This window comes from Xenopus laevis, chromosome 5S (genome assembly GCF_017654675.1).
Source record: "Xenopus laevis strain J_2021 chromosome 5S, Xenopus_laevis_v10.1, whole genome shotgun sequence".
Lineage (NCBI taxonomy): Eukaryota > Metazoa > Chordata > Amphibia > Anura > Pipidae > Xenopus > Xenopus laevis.
The window spans coordinates 46224278-46245252 of NC_054380.1; the positions used below are offsets into that span (position 1 = coordinate 46224278).

Below are 20975 nucleotides of genomic sequence, written 5' to 3' on the forward strand. Positions count from 1 at the left end.
AAATCCATTCACATCTTTGCAGGTGTCTTAGGCTGGAGGAAATACTGTAATGCTTCAACAGAAATTTAGAATTATATGCTGCTGAATTAAAGCATTCAATGTAGCAATGTTTTTATAAATTGTCTTATAGGAAGTGACTGCTTTTTGTGCCCTTTGGTCCCATAGAATATACACCTGTGTTCAAAAGGAGGTTAATTAATAAGGCTGGTGCTTGCCATTTTTTCAAATTCTTATGTGCTTTTCGATTAAGTTTTTGTCTGTAAAGGTTCTGGTTTATCCAGGCCATGGAATATCTATTGTAATAAGTCAAATCAACTGGACTTATTGCTAATCATCTGAATTCAGAATTGAGGAAGCCAGTTGGATAATTAGCGAAACATATTTATGTATGTGTGTATGTACTAAAAGGTTTGTTATTTATGAGCAATGGAACAGCCACACAATTATTACTCTTTTTAAAATACATTGACTTAGTAAAAAGTTTGAGCACGCCGAGGCACAAAAATGCAATCATTAAGCAAGTTTTACAGTAAAGCAGAGGCACACTGAAGATTTGGATGTTTTGCCAACCGGGTTTATAGTGGGCCAAAAGGAAATCTCCCATTCTGAAAAGTTCTTTCCTGATTTCATGGTAGGCAGGACTTTGTTTATGACAAAATGAACTTAACGGCTATTTTAAGACTTTACATTGTGCTAAATAGTACTGAAATCATTGTTGTTATATTTGCCAATATGATTGGGTGGCCTTTTTATATATAAATATTTTGCTGCAGTATTAACCTGAACTATTTATTATTAATGGCATGCTTATTCTAAACTGTTTTGCAACAGAGATCCCATAGACGCATATTGATTATTATTATCAAACATCTCTCCGCAGAGAGATGGATATCTTTATAAGATTTTAATGTAGACCTCAAATAAAAGCTAATTCTGTGCATTAAAATCAACTCATTCCTGGTAAGGGTTAAAGATACTAACTAAAGAATTTCAGTCTTTTAGTGAAGCAGAGATGTAGGTGGCTGGTCACATGAAAAAAATTGTTTCAAAGACTCGTTTGTCAAAGGCTCTTTGTTTCTAGTCTCAGACAAGTTGCTCTAAGCTCTACATTACAGTGCTTCCCAGTGTTGGGAAAAATACCATGGGCTGTAGCAAGAGGGGCCTGGAAGCAAAGCACGCTGAATAGCAAAGCTTTTTACCAAGCACTGCAGCTACAGCTTAAAGTAGGTCATGTGATTAATGTGTCCCCTATAGTGAATTTTGTACATTCCTTTCCATTCATTTTAAGAATGTGTTTTAAGTCTAAGCTGGCCATGAAACATATTTTTAGTGGCTGCACTAACCAGTTTGTGAGGTTTTTCTTTTTTAAATCCTCTCTTTTGCCATCTTTTAGCCAGATCAGACACCAGCAAATATGTGTATTGCCTTTTTAGGCAGTATACGCTCTCTATGTATGTGTATAAATCGCTTATATTGTGCAGTAAACAGAAGGCCTAGCCATAGAATGGAAATGTTTTTGACCATATTGTTTTCACAGCATGAGCACAGTGTTTCCAGCTGCTGCACTTGAAATTTCCAAGAGATGCTTAAATTTTGGCTGGCAGGCAAATTGTATTACAGGTATGGGATCTGTTATCCAGAATGCTCAGGAGCTAAGGTTTCTGGATAACTGATCTTTCCATAATTTGGATCTTAATACCTTATCTACTAGAAAATCATGTAAAAATTAAATAAACCCGATAAAATGAAGATTAAATACAAGTTGTAGTTGTGCCACACGCTGGCCAATATATTAATCTTTTGATATTCATAGTTAGTCAGGATTGTGAGGCCACAATACAACATGACCTTTTCTTTGTGTGATTTTATTGGTACAAATATGGCTCACTATAGTCCATAATATACAGGCAGCAATTGTTTAACCCATGTTCAGGACATGGCTGCTGGGTATAGAAACCACTGTAAAATCACCTGTGTGTCTGAGCCCTTTGTGTGTTCAGTACATTACTGGGTATACATGTATAGCAGTGTCTAAGACCTCTAGATATCTGCCCTAAATATAGCAAAGTACCCTATAGTCTGTGTATGTTTTTATTTTTTTGCAGTCAGTTTATACCATAATAAGTTTTTATTTTTTTTGGAAAAAACAGGAATTTTGTGGAGTTGATTTCCCATAATCGAAATGCTCCTGGCCCATGATCATAGCAGGAACCTTCCCAAACGGTATCAGCAGATGCCAGAACTTAACTGTACAGTGAGAAGTGCAGCGCAGGGTTGTGGTCTTGGCAGCCACTATCTTGGGCTGTATCAACCTGCTTATCCATGATAAGCGTCTAAATGCATATGTGCAGGACAAAGACCATTTTAGTTTGCATTGAGATTCAAGCAGGGACAGAAGTAACGGGGCCCAAGAGCGCAGTTGTTCATGAATGGGGGTTGGATATGAGGCAAGTCTAAATGCAATTAAAGTACTTTAAAATAAATTCTGGGCTGGTGCAAAAGATTCTAATAAGGCATGAAATTTAGAATTGAGACAAGTTTACTTTTTTTTAAAATATGACCCAGCGTTCCAACACAGCTTAACCATCTGACTGGTGTTATCAAAGCATATACTCGGGTCTGTCATGCTAGCAGTGTGTCACAGCCAACATGCTGCACGTGAATAGACAAGCTCATTCCTGCATCAAGATCTACCCTGAAATTCCCCACAGAGATAGATAATGACACTGTTTTATAGACACTAGAGCTAAGTTGATTAAATTTGTCTGCTACAATGCTGACTTCACTAAACTAGCAGTTTACGAGAGGTTAATTGTAGGAAGAAAGGAATAAACAAAGCTTTTCTGTCATTTGCATGGCAGACAGAGCATTTTGTTCAAGCTAGTATTCGTCTTCTGCATAAGTAGTGCATTTGTACCCCTCATACAAAATAGGAACCCCTTCTATCCACCTATGGGGCCAAACGATGGCCTCCCTGATCAATATCTGATCAAAGCTCGGTGAAATGGTAACTGGAAAGCTGCTATACCAATCTAATAGAAACAGTATGGTTTTAGAAAATGTATTTTCTATTTTTTTGGCTCAACTTGCTGTGTGGTTTGTAATTGTAACAAGTAAATACCCGAAAGTGAAACGGCTTCCAGAATGGCATCATGATTAAATGGGATCATGTCAGATAGGGTGATGGGTAATGTAAAAAGATAATGCAGCAATGTTTCCCTAGTGTATCTTTAACCGTATGACCCACAAATTTGTCAAGTGAAACAGCAGAGTCCTCTTTGCATATCATTTAAGCATAGTGTGTGTACTTTAAAGAAGATAAGCGGGCTATGTAGCTCCAGAGAATTAATGATGCTAATTTATCTTTTCCTGTCCACCTAGCAAACAGAAAGCATAGGCAAGGCATTGGGAGAAGAAAATGAGAAATAACTGAGCCGTGCTGCTCATACTCCATCTTCTATTTCTTCTATGGTTTTCTCAGGTTTTAAATTGCTAGCAGCTCTTGCAATTTGTTTTTGTGTATATATTTATCAAGTACACACACACACACTCTCTCTCTCTCTCTCTCTCTCTCTCTCTCTCTCTCTCTCTCTCTCTCTCTCTCTCTCTCTCTCTCTCTCTCTCTCTCTCTCTCTCTCTCTCTCTCTCTCTCTCTCTCTCTCTCTCAGAGCGGACAGCCATTTAAAACCATAGCAGAAATAGAATCTGGTGTGTGTATAGATATATATATATATAATCTCCTTTGGTCTTTCCAAAAAAAGTAACTGTCCATTAAAAAAAAACATTTATTACATTCACCTTCTACTTTGAGATTTGCGTGTACAAAAACACGTGTGTGTCTAGGAATCTTTGCTGTAATGTGGATGAGGTGGTTCTTTTATAAATTATGAATGGGACATTTTTCCCAGTGAATGGGGACATTCATGTGTAAAGGATACTCTGCCCCAGTTGAATATATTTGGAAGAAGCATTGAATTGCCATGGAATGTTTCTCTTTGTAATTTAGATAAAAGCATTCCACTGCATGTTCTGTCAGAAAATCTGTACCGAAGGGCTGGGATAAGGGGGCTGCAGCTGTTACCATGACTGATATTCTTTAGGGGGTTATGTCCCCTGGGTCCCTTAGGGGCATGGGGCCTGAGTGGAGGAGTTTGGCTATTGTGGCAGCAAAATTCTGCTGTGCTAATTGTTCAGAAACCTGAAATGATTGCTGAGATAAAAGCAGCCAGCAGGTAATGTAGCTAGCAATAGACAAATGGCAACACAACCTACTGTAGGATGATGAATGCACACATACCATTAAATCAACCTTTTATGTCTTAGTCTAAACCAAGTATATATGCCATGCTGTTGAAAATGGATATACAAGACTAGAAATATATAGATAATGTTATTGCTGTAAATCTGTGTTCGCGTATTCACAAGGAATACAAGGAGAACATTTAAGAATTAAGAGGATGAAAGGTTTGAGTCGATCACTTGGGCTTAAACTAAGCAATGCAAATCCTGCTTTAAGTGACCTTATTGATGTTTGCTTAAAGCAGATTCCTCCTAGTACAAATGACTAAGCTTTGTTGTAGGTACCATACAGGTAGGATTTTTCACATTGGAGATTGCCTCTCCATCCCCTTGTGCAACCTTTCTTTGCTTCAACAGCAATAGCCTGCAGGAATGCCGGGAGCCATGATAGATTGCCTGAACGTGCTCCATTTGATCAGCTGTCAGATAGAGGACAGGTCAGAGAAAAAGCAAGGATCCTAGTTTTAAGGTAACACTTAAAACCTGACAGGGAAAACACTGGGGGCAGTTTGGCCGGATCACCTGTCATGACTGCTGGGGCACATTAAGTCTCTATACACTTATACATATTAACATGGAGACCACCTAATGCACAGAAAGTGCAAGAACAGAAAAAAATACTGCCCTTGTTACGAGACTATTTAACAAATGCTGCCATCTTCTGGTGTATTTGAACTTGATGAAGCTGTGACAGAATACTTTTTATATTATATGCTCACACTGTATTTCTGGAAAAAAATATAATTTTGTTAAATACATTAACACTGAATAAAAAGTATATGTTTTTTCTATGTCTAGCTCAAATGTTTTGCTTAAGGAATATGTGTTTTAGTAGGTGGCTTATCTGTAATATTTCTGAAATCCTAACGTTTTGTGCCTTTATCTTAAAAAGAAATATTGTTAAATATCCACCGTTCTTGAAGGGCAATATGACAAGTGGCTTTTTGTTTTCCATGTTTTGTTGCTGCAACCAAATGTGTGTGTGTGTGTGTGTGTATATATATATATATATATATGTGTATATATATATATGTATGTGTATATATATGTATGTGTATGTGTATGTATATATATATATATATATATATATATATATATATATATATATATATATATATATATATATATATAAAATATCACATAAATATAATATAATATCACATAAATATATATATTTATATATGTTTTCCTTTCCAGGCAGAAGGAGAAGACAGCCTCAAAAAAATGCAGTTGATGGAACTGGCTATCCTTAATGGCACCTACAGGGATGCCAACTTAAAATCACGTAAGGAACAACAAAATATTAACACCGTTTCATCTGTGAATTAGCACATCATTTTTATAATGTAAGGTAACTAAAGTCCTGGCTATACAGGACTTTGGTCCTGGTATACATTGAGTTGCATTTGTGCACTGCAGCACGTTAGGGTGACACATACTAGTCGTGTGAAGTAGCACTTTTGTTCCACAATTCTATTTCACAGAACTATTGTGCCTCCTCCCATTGGAATGGGTGTTGAAATAATAAAGAAACAGTTCAGTGTAAAAATAAAAACTGTGTAAATAAATGGCTGTGCAAAGTAAAAAATATTTCTAATATAGTTAGTTAGCCAAAAAATGTAGTCTATAAAAGCTGGAGTGAGCAGATGTCTAACAGAACAAAACAGGACACTACTTCCTGCTTTTCAGCTCTCTAATGCTTGTTAGTCAGCGACTTGAAGGGGGGCCACTGTTCAGTGAGTTTGCAATTGATCCTCAACATGCAGCTCCGATTCAAAATCAAACAGTAATGGCCCATGTGGCCCCCCTCATGATTGGTTACTGCCTGGTAACAAATCGGTTGAGACCAAGAGAGCTGAAAAGCAGGAAGTAGTGTTCTGGCTATTATGTTACACATCCAGTCACTCCAGCCTTTATAGATTACATTTTTGGCTAACTACCTATTGAAAGCATGTTTTATTTTGCACAGTCTTTTTCCCAGGTTTTGTTTTTTTAGTGAACTGTTCCTTTAAAAGTCATATATATATATATATATATATATATATATATATATATATATATATATATATATATTAAAACTGAGGGTTTTTTTTGTTTTTCTTAAGATATTAACAAACCCTTAAAGCATCTCTACTAACCTAATTAACAAAAATATGTTGTACACATTAGAGTAAGGACTGTGGCACCATCAGAGAAATATCAAACACGCTCCTTTTGTTTCCCCTTGACTAGTGGGTACTGTCTGACATTGCTCAGCCTGATGGCCTGAAAATATTCCAATGTTTTTTTTGTTTTTTTTTGGAGCCAAGAACCTCCTGTACAGGCAGTTTCTGGTGGTTAATGTAATTGGGAGGTGCCCATTCAGGTCCTTATAATGACTGTCTAGGGGCTACTAACCAAGTCCCATCTTATGAATCACAAGAGAGTGACCATATTTTATCCGATGGAAACATACATTTGGGGCTATACACACATTTTAGGGCTATAATAAAGCCCATTTTTACCAGGAAAAGAAGACGCTGTATTGCTATGGCAGGCATTATCTTTAGGCAAAGACATACAGGGGGTCATTTAAAAAGGTTTGTGCAGCACCTATTTACATATAGTTTTGCAAATGGTTCCCCTAAACTCCTACATTTTGCACAGCTGTGCTTGTCTTGCTTTTTTTGCTATTCGTAGTGAAATTTGCATTGCGCCCAAACATATTCAAACAGTGCATGCCCTGTACCTGTTCATTGTGAGTCATTTTACAATTATAAATATGCAATTTGAGAAACTGGCTGTAATATTTTTTCCATTTGGTCTAACCGATTATGTGGATAACTGTTCGCAATATGCAATTATGCCATTTTTAAAAACTCTTCAGGACAATTGCAAAGCGAATAAAAATTCACAATTATGCCTGCACATTAAATACACCAATCTTGTCCAGCCTTAATACATAAACACTCGCAGGACATACCTTTTCATCATGTGAATCATTTCGCGATGCACAAAGTTTATAAAAGAGCCCCACTGTCTCTGTTGCCTGACAGTGATTTGGTCGATGCTTCCATGCTATGTAGTCAGGTGTGACGGTTTGGTGCACTCTGGCATAGTAGAAAAGCATCTCATTGCACTGCCAGAACTTGTACGGAAGTCAGATGTAGAGTGATGTTGTAGACTGAACCAGTTTTGTATGAGCATTTGTTCCTGCTCAACTTGCATACAAATTAGACTTGCATGAGGCCTCAAACAACTTGTTGTCTTTGTAATAAAATACTGTAATGCAAGTGTATAGAATATTCAGAATGACTTCCTTGTATGCTCATTTAATTCACCTTAGCATGCATTTGTGTGCTGCTTATCACTTGGATGTTGACAGTGGCATAACTCGATGTTACTGGGCCCAACAGCAAATTAATCTTAGGGCCCCCAACATATCTATATTACCAGTATATATTTAAAATGCCAATTAATTAGTGCGTCATGGGGGCCCCTATACTTCCTTGGCCCACCAGCCGCAGGGTCTACTTGTCTGTAGCTACGCCACCTGGATGTTGAGGTCTAAATGTTCTTGCAGTGTTTTTGTTGATCACCTATTTTGTTTTTTTCACCCACAAAGGTTAAAATATTAGGAGTGTATAGGTGATATAAAATTCCAAATGGGTGTCCATTCATTTGCTTTCTAATCTATAGTTAACAAAGTTTTGTTTTTTTCTGATTTACTTAGCAAGCAAATAAGATGCTTAAACATTTGCAACGGAAATATAATTTAAAAAAATCCTACCATATTGCAAAAGGTTGGATTGCCCCCCCCATATTTATAATAAATTGGGATAAATGCAGCAGCGATCCAGATGCCGCGGCTTTTTGACGCTCCTTTTAACTGGCTGCTCGCTGCCGCCTGAGGCAAGGATCTCAAAAAAATCATTATTACACATGTTTATTAAAATATGGTTCCACTATGTTCAGCTGCTGTTGAGTCCTTACCACCTCTCCCCCCATACAAGGACAGCTCGACAAGTTGGGAACGTCTTAACTACAACTATGGGATCCCTTATCCTGAAACCCAATATCCAGAAAGCTCTGAATTAAAGGAACGACCATCCCATAAAGGCCATTTTCAACAAATAATTCAGATTTTTTTAAATGTTTTTATTTTTTAGAATGAGCTACAGTCTTCTTGGGTTTATTAATAGTGTCTAAATTGTTTTTAAATTCTCCAATCCATGTAAAAATCCCTTATCTTAAAAACCCTAGATGGGCAAGCATTCTGGATAATAGGCCTGTAATATTTTCAAGAAGCAGGGAATTTGTAGGTGTCACTTTGGGGGGGGGGTGCTCCTTATTTCAGTTATACTAATTTTTTTGTGGCAGTGAATGGCATCTTGAATGTAAAAATGATTAATTGGCAGAAACATTGTGTGTGAGCCTTTTTGCTGCGTTAACTCTTTTATTCACAATAGACTTTCCTCTGTACCTCACTTTCCGTGTGTATTTTGGATACCTCTGTCTTGCAATCACAAGCTATTTTAACATCTCTTCTTGGATACGTCCCCAATTAATCCAATGCTCAATTTTTGATTTTAAGCATGTTTGCATTTAATCACACTGGTAAAGGGGGTAGCTTGTTTGCATTTTTGTGGTGTGCTTTGGCACTTTGTATGATCTGAGCATGAACTAATTTTTCTCCTTTTTTTCCTTCCTTCCTGCTTATTTCTGTCCCTTTTTCCTTTCTTTACCTATTTCCACCCCACTTTTTTCATACTTCTGCCTCTTCACTTCTAATTTTTCTTTGCTTACTATAGCAGCCCTTGCCTTTTCTCTTGCAGCAACAGGTCAGGCCCCCCGGATTATAACTGGGCCTGCTCCTGTTCTGTCCCCAGCTGCTCTGCGTACACCTACGCCAGCTGGACATACCTTAATGCCTTTGATCAGACAAATACAGACCGCTGTTATGCCGAATGGGACCCCTCATCCGACTGCTACACTTATGCAACAAGCACCTGAAGGTGGTTTGATCTACACACCTTATGAGTACCCTTATACACTGGCCCCAGCTACTTCAATCCTTGAGTATCCCATTGAAGCAAGTGGAGTATTAGGTAAGCCTGCCGATTATGAACTCTGACTCTTTTAACTTGTCTCTGCAATAGGGTTTAAATTCAATTACGATTATGAAACTGAAGAAAAACCATAATTTTTTGTGTTCAGTTCAGTTTAGCTGACACATATCAATTCAGTTTAGCTGACACATATGTCTGTGAAAGGGAAATTCAGTTTGTGTGCACACAGACATGGTGGGGGGAGGTACTGCTAAATAAATCATTGGTATTAGTTTTAAGAGATTTTGCAATTATATTCTCTTCCACGTACTGTCTATATTTCTACAGAGATTTAAGAGGTGCTGAACCAGAAAGTTTTTTTTACACCCCCCCCCATATACTTTCTGGAAACCAGTAGAAGGTATATCAATATACAGTATATGGTGGTATACCTTAGAATAATATTTGTTTTGGTAACATGGTTAGAATACTTGTAGAAAAGAAAGTGGAAGAAATGCAGTGCATTGATTCAGACTTACTTACGGAGTACTTGGATATATTTGTGTACTGTTTCAAACTTTTGAAGGTAAAGGGTTAGTAACTGGCATATGCCAATTTGTTAGGCACCCCCCTGTACCTCCACATACGTGAGATGCCAGGCCCATACTCCTGTTGGCTGAAATGTTGTACCATTGCTGCCAATGTAAATGACATGAATGGTCATGTACCTTCTTCTTCAATAGGCTGTTAGACTATACTTAATATGCAGAAGAGTTCTTAGTTTCCTTCTAGGTAAAAACTGCAACATTTACTTTAACTCTTCATTATGATTCTTTGCCTTATTTCTATAATAAAGAATCATTTTTCAATGTATCTATTGTGATGAATTTCAGTGCAATAAAGTAGCACACCAAAGACCTTGGACAGAGTTCTGTACAAGTTTTTAGCCAGAAGATGTGATGTGGACTTCACTTTAAAAATACTACCTATTTGCATATTGGTTCTTGTTGCCATGAATGGGGAACACCATAGGTTTGTCAGGACCCTTAGTATCATCTGGAAATGCAAAGTAAATTTGGGGTCATGTGATGTTGCCACTGGGAAGCAATCCACACTAGGCAGTGGGCACAGTGAGCTGTGGTACAAGTTATAAGGGGATCAAATGCCCTATTCCATTGCTAAAGGTTTTTTTCTGACAACGCACTAACCTCACATTTTTTAAAGAATAGAAAAGAACCTTGTTTGTGGCTGTAATGTTATACAATAGTTGGAGAACGGCAGAGACTGGAGGGCTGCGGTCTCGTTTGTTACCTTCCCTGTTCTGTAAAGGAGAAGCTATATTTCCTAAAAAACTTCAAACCCAACAGCTCTTGGGAAAATCTTTTATATAATATAAACGGTGGCACAGATGTGAAATAGGAGCACATAGCACCGAATATTCAACTAATATAAGTGGAATTGATGGGGTGGTGGTAATTTAGAAATTAGTATACGAGGATAATAGGTGGAATACGTGATCATCGGAGGAGAATTATCCTGAATCTGGAAGTTATCAGGTGGTGATATTGAGAAATAAATATAGTGGGTGTAAGAAATTGGAGAACTAGTTTCCAATTGTATAAAATTACGGTCCTAAACAAGGTTCTTTTCTTCTTTTCTATTCTTTTAAGTGTGGTTATAACTCCTTGGGTGTCTGAGGAGCAAAGAGTCAATTTTAAGTGAGAAGAGTTGATTTTTCCCTTTCTTCTTATAAATAACCTCACATTTTTGTGAAAGGAAAAAAATCTCTGTCTAGAAGTTTTCTCAATTCTTATAAGAGCAACATATGCAATTATATGTGCTCCTTTATTTTTCATGAATATGGCAACTATAGTAGCACTGCAAGTTAAGAGCACCTTACTGCAAAGATAAGGTAAACAAGGGCTAATATTTATATCCAGAAAAGGCAACCATTTGTAAACCAAGACCTTAGCTACACATAACCGGAGCTGAGCATTAATCTTTAGATCAACAGGGAAAAAATATTCTTGCTGCCTTATGCCAGCCCACCTTAAGCATCACTCCTATCCCTCCACCATGTCACTGGCCAACAACCCTTATGCATAGTGTTCTGAAATGCTGGTAGTTAGGTAATCCACAGCACTTCTCATTCAACTGAACTGGGAGCAAGCGTAGTTTTGATAGTTGCAGCAAGTGGTTGGTAGTATGCTAAATGCTCCTTTTGTTCATAAAGTGAATAGTAATTGAGCGTATTGTTAATTTGTAGTTGTGAATGCTGATTTTAATCACCTTCCTTTTGTCTTCAGGTATGGCTTTCCCCACGAAAGGCTAAGAATTCAAGAAAGTCTTAATTGAACACTCACCTGAACTGAATTTTAACATTTACCTAGTTTCTGCAGCCTTGACAAACAAAATATCTAAGCCCGTTATCTAGCAGTCAGTGGCTTACTTGCACTTTTTTTTTATTTGCACATAGATCAAATAAAACCTTTATGTGGACCCTTATTTGATTTAGCCTCTACCCTAAGAGTAGAATTCCCAAATAAGTGTAAAGTGGAATACTGACTGCTATGTTTCCTTTACTGATTGCTTTACTAATCACTTAATTCATGTGGTCCTTAATGATTGAATTTAAGGGTTTTTTTAAACCATGTTTAAGATACAAATGTACGCTTTGTTTAAAAATTAAAAACAAGATTCTTATAAAATAATCAGTATTAAAAATGGCATTAAACATAAAACGGTTGCCAATGAAGCACTTCAATGGATATGTGAATAGTAAAGCTTAATTGGGGTCTGGCGAATTTCAAGAACTCTTATTGTTCAGTTGCAAATGAATGGATAATGCTAGCCTTCAGTAACATGGGTGTCTGCAGACTATAGTTCGGGAGATGTCATCCAGACTGAAGGGGCGGAACAGGTTAAGGCCAGAGATGTGAGATTAAATGAACAGTTAACCTACACATTTATTCCATGAAGCAAAGTTTTAAGCTACTGTGCCTTAACTTGTTGCTTTCTTAAAGAATTTTGTAGCAAACCATGATGTTAAATCCATTTTGATGAAACCTGCTGTTAATTATGTGTCAATGTGTTTTTTAATGATTGTTGTTTTCTAACTTTGTCTTGGTAATTGCAATTTAAATAGGTGCGGTGGCTACTAAAGTAAGAAGGCATGATATGCGGGTCCATCCTTACCAAAGGATTGTGACCGCAGACAGAGGTTAGTTTAGTTCTTGTTTTAAGAAATGCTGTGTCTATAAAATTAACTTTGCAACACCGTTCAGTGATTTTTCTGTACTGTATGAGGCATGAAAACTGGATACTAAAAAGTGAGTTGGCATTTACCCGTTTTAAATATAAAGACTGACCTGATAATACTGAGTCTGATTCCCAACTATGATAACTTCTCCTGCACAAACTATATACATATTGCTATGGCTGCCACTCCTTATTGTAATGCAGTTTTCAATTTGGTGTTGTAAAGTCTAGACTCACGTGTGCTTAAATACAAAAGTGGAATATTCATGGCTCTGTTGGTATGAACTTTTTTTTTTTAAAGGGTACCTTTATCCCTAAAAAGTCAAACCTCTTTACTTTTAGTAAGATATTTATATTAGATACAAATAGATATTGAATTTTATAACCAGTGGGAGACCTTCGTTATTTCCTGTTTTATTTGAAATTAGTAACCATGTAGTTCAATAGTGACTATAGAACATATTATCATTGGTCAATTCACCTTTCTTGGCATTAAGTGTTAAAGTCCATCTCTGATTTGACTTGGGGGGGAAAAAAACATTTTTGGATGATAATTGTGTGTGGAAAGTGACCCACAGTAGTGGTGGTTAGTTACTTTTAGTGGCAGTTAGAATATCATGGTGTGTGTGTTAAGGCTAAGACTAATGTCTCATGCACACAGGGTTCCTTTCAGCTTAACAAATTTTAGCCCACTGAAAAACACTAGTAATTGCCTCCCACGGTTCTCAAAGATGTGAACCTTTTTGGGCTTGAAAATGCTCTGCGACTCATTGTGTATTATTGTTTAGGTCTTTTCTTTTCAGAGAGGAGAAGGGGTGGCACAACTCATGCTCCTATAGCATTGCTGCTCATGAGACACATTATCTAGTACTTGCTTAAGAATTTGCCCTGAATACGTTTGTTATAACATGCTTTGTTATGGACCAAGCTACTCCTCGTAAGACAGCTCAAAAAACTTAGTATGGTATTAGACTAACAGATATTATATGTAAATGCTTATTCATTGACATTTGTTTATTTCTATGCAAGAGAGAGCATGCATTTTTAGTTACTGGCTATACAAAATGCAGAAAATTGTCATTGGGTTGTGGTTAAAAACCCACAGTGGATTGTCGAGAAGCTGCAGGTCACTCTGCATGGATTATAACCAACCAAAAACATTGATTTAGTGTCCATGAGAAGTGATGGGGCATTTTCATAATTTTACATTTAAATTGCGCTTTGTCCCATTGCCTTGTATATCAGAGATTGAGTTGTTTTGACCCACAGCAAAATGCCCAGAGTAAGACTGACCTCTGAAAAATTGGGTGACCACATTCCATATGTGGGGCCATCTTTAGATTTATTTGTTACTTTTGACCAAAAAGGAATGATTCCTTGCAATTAACAGGCGACCTCCCTTTTAGAAGAGCCATAACTACAGCAGCATTATGAATTCTACTTTTCTATTTAAGTATTCATGAGTTTAGAAAGGCAGTCATTTGGAATAGTTCCTCCTTTACAATGTTATCCTACATAACTGAGTTTGGTATAACAAACGGATTGAAATAATTGTTGTAAACTGTAAATGGTGTTGCACAGATATTAAACCTGTGTGTACTGTAAATGGCCACAGACTTTGCAGAGGACATATCCCACATATGTCGGTCTTTGTGCAAAAAGTTTACTGCACCTCTGCATAGAAGTTTGAAACCGATAACCTTGTAACAGATTCACATTTTTATAATTCTTGACTCGGTTACAATTTGTACATTGCAATGTACAGTAAATTATCATACATTTCTACACATGCTAATCGTGGTGTCGGTAACCCACGTAAATATTTATTTTGGTTTTTGGGGTTTTTTTCTCTGCTTGATCCCAAGCACTACTTTCTAAATGTCCCAGTTCTTAATAAGAACTTAAAGGGGCTTACTTGCATTTCAGATGTCCTGGGCAATTTCCTGCACATTGTAAGGGAAATACATTGGTATGCATAAAGCATAGACGAAAGCCTTTCCCTTTTGTATTTCCTGATGTGAGGTTGACCAAGGCTTCGAAAAGTTGGTCTTTAGGACTAAGCTATCTGTGAATCTACTGGATTTCATTTTACGAAATGCCACAATTCTGACTTTGCACTGAATATTTCTCACCTTCATCTCCTCTGCTTTAGTCACAATGGCAACAGTACAAATAAAGCAAATCAAACCTCAGAATATATAGAGTAAAGCTGTTGAAAAAAAAAAAAAAAGTCTTAAATTACATATATATATATACTACTGTTAAACGGACCAAGTTAGTGAAGGAGAATGTGAGTGATTGAGGAAGGAAGAGCTCAAGAACACTGGGAATATTACCTTTCCACTTGAGAACTTTTTTATATATATTTTTTGTTTTTTTTTTCTTAAAAGAAAATAGTATTTACAGATGGCGTAAGAAATATAAAAAAAAAAGTATAAAGCAGGAATGTATATGAAACGTCAGATTTTATTGTATTTGCAGAGTATAGCTTTGAAATTTTAAGAGGGCTGTTAGTAGTTATAAATGCTTTGTTAGCATATGTTAGAAATTGTATTTTTTTTTTTCAGATGTATTTCAAACGTTTTAAGTCTAGAGTTTAAATAAAAAAAGGCAGGACTTCTACAGTGTTTACATAAAACTGCATTTTATAAGTGTCCTATATGTGTAAAATAGTATTTTCAACTGGAAATGCTGTCAGTAGCAGTATTCTATAGCCAATCCTGGTTGACGTGATGATGCCTACTGTGCGAGACCAGCATTTAGTATTGCTTTGTATTATGAGGCCAAGGTATTTTGTGTCTGTAAATAGAAAATGAGCAATAAAATTTATTGAACAAAAACAACCTTGTTTGGCCCATAGTTTATATAAAGTTTTTTTTTTTTTTTTTTTTAACTTTTGAAAAAAATTAATTCTTTAGATCCATTACCTTTAACATCCAGTTAATAATCACATCATCATTAGATGCTTTAATGCTTGCACCATGGGGTGGGTGGATACTAATGCTTAATAGCAGTCAGATACTGATTGTGTGCACTGACTGCCTCGAAATTTCTTTCCGAGTTCCAAGCTGATCCATTTTTTTTGTCTAGAATTTTCCGACTGCTACTAACCATTAGTTGTGTTACTTCCATTTTTTTTTCTTCCTGTTAACCAGTTGTATGGGCGTGGGCTCCTTCTTCACACATTCGAATCATGATACTTGGTGTCATGATTTTGTTGCATTCTGTAGATGGTGCCAATGAGTGTCAATATTAAACATGCTTGTTTTTTTTTTTTTTTAATTAGTTGTGATTAGTTTTTTTTTTTTCATGTTGTCATTAAGCAGTCACTAGCTGACACTAATCTCTTCTCTATCTTTTTCTTTCTTTTTTTTATTTTCATTTTATTTTTTTTGTTTCTAACCACCCAGCCGCCACCGGCAACTAACCTATGACCTTCTGACCTCTGAATTCTTCACCCAATGATGACCTGACCATGCCTGCCTGCTGATCAGTTAACTGGTAATCGCCTCTGCTTGTCTGTCTTTAGTGCAGCGAGCTGAGACACTTTTCCGTTCGTCTTACCATCTAACAAAAAAGACACAAATTTTTTTCTTCCAACTCAGATTTATCCCATCCCCCCCCCCCAAGCCCCCTGTTTGGGTGAAAGTGATTCTAGTACCTGCACTGAATAGTAGTAAAGCAATAAGGTCCAATTGAGCCCTGCGCACTGATCATCTTGTGTCCTAACCAAGCGAACGGTATAAAGGCCTCACCTACAGTACTGGCGAGACAGCTGATCCTCAACTACCGATGACAGAGGCAGTTACTGTGAGAGACTTCTAGGAAACCTTTTTCCCCCCCTCTCTCTCGTATAGTAAATTTTAAAGCTATCTCTGAATGTACTGTGTTGTAATGATGCATTATGCATGAACCTGTTTGGTCAGGGATCTTACTGGTGAAGTCATTATGAAAAAAGAAAGAACAAACTAAATTATATACTGTTTAGTCACTACAGTGCCCTCTTTGGGCAAAATATTGCAATTTAATTTTTTTAAAATTTTAAATGTGATCATATCGGCCAAATTTGTTACTGATAAGGGTGCCATGAACAATTGCCGACTGGTATTTTTTAACCTGCTCTTTCAAATCTGATTGCAGCTATGAAATCTCCTTTCAGTGGTTTCAGTCCAAATTCTAAAAGCTTTTGACTTAAAGCCTCATGTTTGAATATGTTGAACAAGGTACATGCATTATGTATCACTTTACTGGGCAAACTGTTCAAATATTTTAGACCTCCCTGTATAGAAACATACATTAAGGATGTAAAAGCCATGCTTGCCTATTTGCTGTATAATTGTAATGAAATTGTAGATAAGTGTAGTGCATTGAAACAAAATGTTCTAAAACGTAGATACTTTTACTATACAAGGGTGCTGGTGCAGAAAAAGTATATATATTTTTGAAATTGTAGCATTTTATACTCTCAAGTGTTATTATAAACGAAAAAAAGAAGAAAAAAGAACCAAGAAAACCCCTTGATTGCGTTGAATTTTTTTTTCCTGGTGGTAGTCAAGACCAAAAGAGCCTTTTTGCTGTTTTTTTTTTTTTTTTTGATTATTATTGGAATATGTCTAAAGAAAGTGCCTTATTTTCCTCCATAGTCATTTTGTCCAGTGTCAAGTACAACCTTGTTCTTTTATTAAACGCTTAAGGTTTAATGTGTCCCAAGAAATTTAACAAAACAAATTTTAGTTCTGTTACCTGCCTCAAGCTTTTTAAGAAATTGAAAAATAGTTGGCGTATACCAGTCTGACACCCAGTAGAGTATGTTAAAAGAAGCTTCAAAAGACAATTTTGATTTAGAAGTATCAGGGCTTTGCCACTACATCAGAAATAAAAAAGAAAATATAAACTGTTTATAAAAAAATTAAAGGAAAATGGAAATATTTTTTTTAATTTTTAAAATTGAGCAAGAAAAAAAATACAGAATTCAGAGATGTCTGTGGATTTCCATTTTAGTTGGACTTTATGATGGAAGTGATTTCTACCCAAATGCCATTAAGCCGTGCAAATTCACCTGTTCTACTAGTAGTGCCAATTCAGTATCTGGGGTTCAGTTGCAATCACTGTGGTTCTGGGTGGCAAAGACCTGATTATTACTTCTACTTCTTGCATTTAGGAGCTTCCCTAGTAAAGGTCAACAGTTAGCCCAAAACTCCTATATTTGAAGCACCTTGTGACCTCATTTACCATTATGTATCAAAAACAAATTATATATTAATTTACTATGCAACAGACATTCATCTTGTTCTCTTCAACAGTAGCATTTTAATTACCAAACCACCAGCTTTTGTCTTCCTGTTCAGTTTTCCTGTTCAGTTTTTGTTTGTTATTTTGGGTAAGGAATTCTCTTCCATTCAAGGGAGAGGTTTGGTCAATCTTGCGACACTCAAGCATTTAGAGAGATGTATAAATATCACCAGTATTTGATCCAGATTCATCTCAGCTGTGATAAACCTGGACATTTTAAATGTTTGTTAAAGGATTTATTTTTTCCTGGAATGTTGGTAAATGAGTCTATTGAATAGACAACTGAAAATATTTGCAATGAACAAAGTTTGGGAAACAGTTTATTACATAGAAAGTATCAGTAGCATGGATATTGAAAAATCTGATTGCTTTGGTTCTCAGTATTATGATTTTTATGTTTTTATTCATTATAAATTTAGGTAGTTTTTTTTTAGTCTTTTATTTCATTTGACAGTATTATATATATATATATATTTTTTCTTTTTTAGAATGGTTAGATGGGAGTGTCGCTGATATGTATCTGTACAGGTGACCTGTATTGTCTATTCTTTATAATAGTTTCATGCTGTGTATGTATCATAACCAACCTATTGCCTAAAAAGAACCTGTAAGATAATGTATTTACAGCCATTGTTACAAGTTTATAATGTATTTTTCTATCTTGTTTTATATGTATGTTATATAACATTCAAAGGATTTTTTCCTGTTTGAGAAAAGGATACAAAAATGCAACACCCACACTTTTTTGATAACTAAAACTTGCCAATTGTTTTGCAGTACTTTATTATATTGGGAGTGTTGTCTTCATTGGCTTTTAGTTAGCTACTGGATGCCATTAGACATAATGGGTTTTAGTTGGGTTTTTACATGGCTTGCATTTTAATTCTTTGGTTCTTTGCTGTTTCTATTAACCCCATAGCATTATTTTAATAAATGTTATACCAAGATACTAACTCTGGACTTTGTCTGTTCATTAACATTGTATGTTTTCATTAAAATGAAATCTTGAAAGACAAAAAAGAATGTAAAATTTCGAGATACTGGACTAACACTGAAGAGCGTGACCACAGATAACCCAGCGTTTATTGTTTTAATATTGTTTGTCAGCTGAACTTCTGCACACTACCTAAAATAGCTTTGGTCTTTATGGTCTTATGACTTGCCAGTATGTGCCAGTAGAAAAGGGAACAATTTTTGACACAACCTATAGAGTCTTGCCACTTGCCTTTTTAGCAGCTGCATTACTAATGCCACACTTTCTTATTACTCAATCAGCTCTCTGCATATAGACATGAGTCTTTCTCTAAACTTCACTGTAACAAAACACGTTCATTGCGGTGCTTTTTTGTTTTTTAACTGGTCTGGTTCTACCTTAATGGTTAATAACATGGTACCTTACACGTAATTTCTTTAGCTTCTCTACTAAATAATTGCACAGCCATTATTGCATTATCATTAATCTAGGTTTCATTAATATGGGAAATAAATTTCGGGTGAAGATTAATGTTGCGCTAAGACCAAAGGTGCAAGGGCTGACTTACTGAGCAATAACCACGTGAGTGCTACTGTCTCTGTTATGGGCAGTGCATATATGATTGAGAATGGGAAGCAACTGCTGGTGGAGAGAGAGGTGCCACAATAATCCTTGGCAATACCCATGTGGATCACAAATTCCCAGGCCCTTATTTTGAAGAAATGTTTTGTAACATTCGTAAATGTTTTTAAATGCTCATGCATGAAGAGAAAATCAGATGCTAAAAACTGTATACTGTTTATCTGGTCTATAAATATCTATATTTAACTATTCAAGTGAAGGCAATCCTACTTTGCAAGCATGACTTTGAGATTTATTTAAGAAAAGTCCATCAATGGCATTTGTGTGTTTTGACGACCAAGTGAAAATATAAAGAACAACCTTTCTCCCAAGTACAAGTCATTACAGTTGTCTGTGTTCTGTTTAAACTATGGGAGCCTTTATATGTTTCAGAATTGTAAAAGTTTCAAAATGATAGCTATTTATTAGTTTTTATTTAACTATATTATCAAACTCATGCATTATTAACTGGAATCTACAGAAAGACTAGTTGCTTAAACCCCCAGTGTGCTGCCAAGTGAAGTTTTTCCAATAACTACTGGGAGCAGATAAGACCAGATTCTTTGGGTGTTATCCAATAAAAGGCACTACGGTTGCCCAGAAGCAGTAACCCATAGCAACCAATCAGCAGGTAGCATTTACTGGTCACCTATTCAAAAGCATGCATATTGGTTGCTATGGGTTACTGCTCCTGGGCAAACTTAGTGCCTTTTATTACATATGGGGGTTTGTCTGTAAAATAAATATAGGCTGCCCCTGTCGGAGACCATATGTTCTATCCAGTATATTGCAGTTTTCTCTCTATTAAAGGATGTACTTTTATAGAAAAAATATGATAAATATACTTTAAGATTATAGGCAAACAAGTTGATTCTGGTATGCAGTTGATATGCTGTGACTGATAACAGTTGTAAACACAGATATTTACTTGTTAAAGGGTTGTCGGAGTACATGATGAAGATACTCTGTTAATATTAAAGGCAGTTGGATTGCATTAAAAAAAAAAGGTGTCCCGTAGTTTGGAAAAAAGGCAAAGATCAAACTCATAATTTATCCCCATTTTTAAATTCTGAAAAATTGATTAGTCAAAGAGAATGAAGTAAATGGTTCAGAAAAAGAATCCAGTAAATGGTTAAAAAAAAAAGAATGCAGTGAATGATTCTAAAATTAACGGCGATAACAAATGGGAAAATCAAATATTGGTTTGCACCAAATATAAAGCTTCTCCAATTCTAAAGCCAAGAAAACTCTCACTAGTTCTCTCAGTTTTGTCCGATGCAGTTCAGCTTTTTTTAATAAACCATCTTAAATTATGTGGCTTATATATTGCAGAGATCCAGTCTTCATTAAAGTATTAAATACCTTATTTTAAGTGGTCATTTTAAATTGAGGACAATAACCCCAAAATTCCAATGTTCTGCCAAGTATTTGGAAAAGTATTCATTTTTTTTCTGCACACTCAGTGAGTCAATCTGAGTAATGTAGACTCACTTTGGTAACTTGGT

General features: G+C 36.0%; 1 protein-coding gene across 12 annotated transcripts in view; it reads left to right on the plus strand.

The window, feature by feature from the left end:
• Positions 1–18829, plus strand: part of qki.S (QKI, KH domain containing, RNA binding S homeolog) — a 99762-nt gene extending 80933 nt beyond the window's left edge. For 5 of the 12 annotated variants that reach the window (XM_018264583.2, XM_041564061.1, XM_018264581.2 and 2 more), the window contains 4 exons: positions 5497–5584; positions 9090–9386; positions 12472–12546; positions 15995–18829. In XM_018264583.2, the coding sequence (XP_018120072.1) occupies positions 5497–5584; positions 9090–9386; positions 12472–12546; positions 15995–16011 (477 nt within the window). In that variant the 3' untranslated portion in view covers positions 16012–18829. 12 annotated transcript variants of the gene reach the window in all.
• The last annotated feature ends 2146 nt before the right edge of the window (positions 18830–20975 follow it).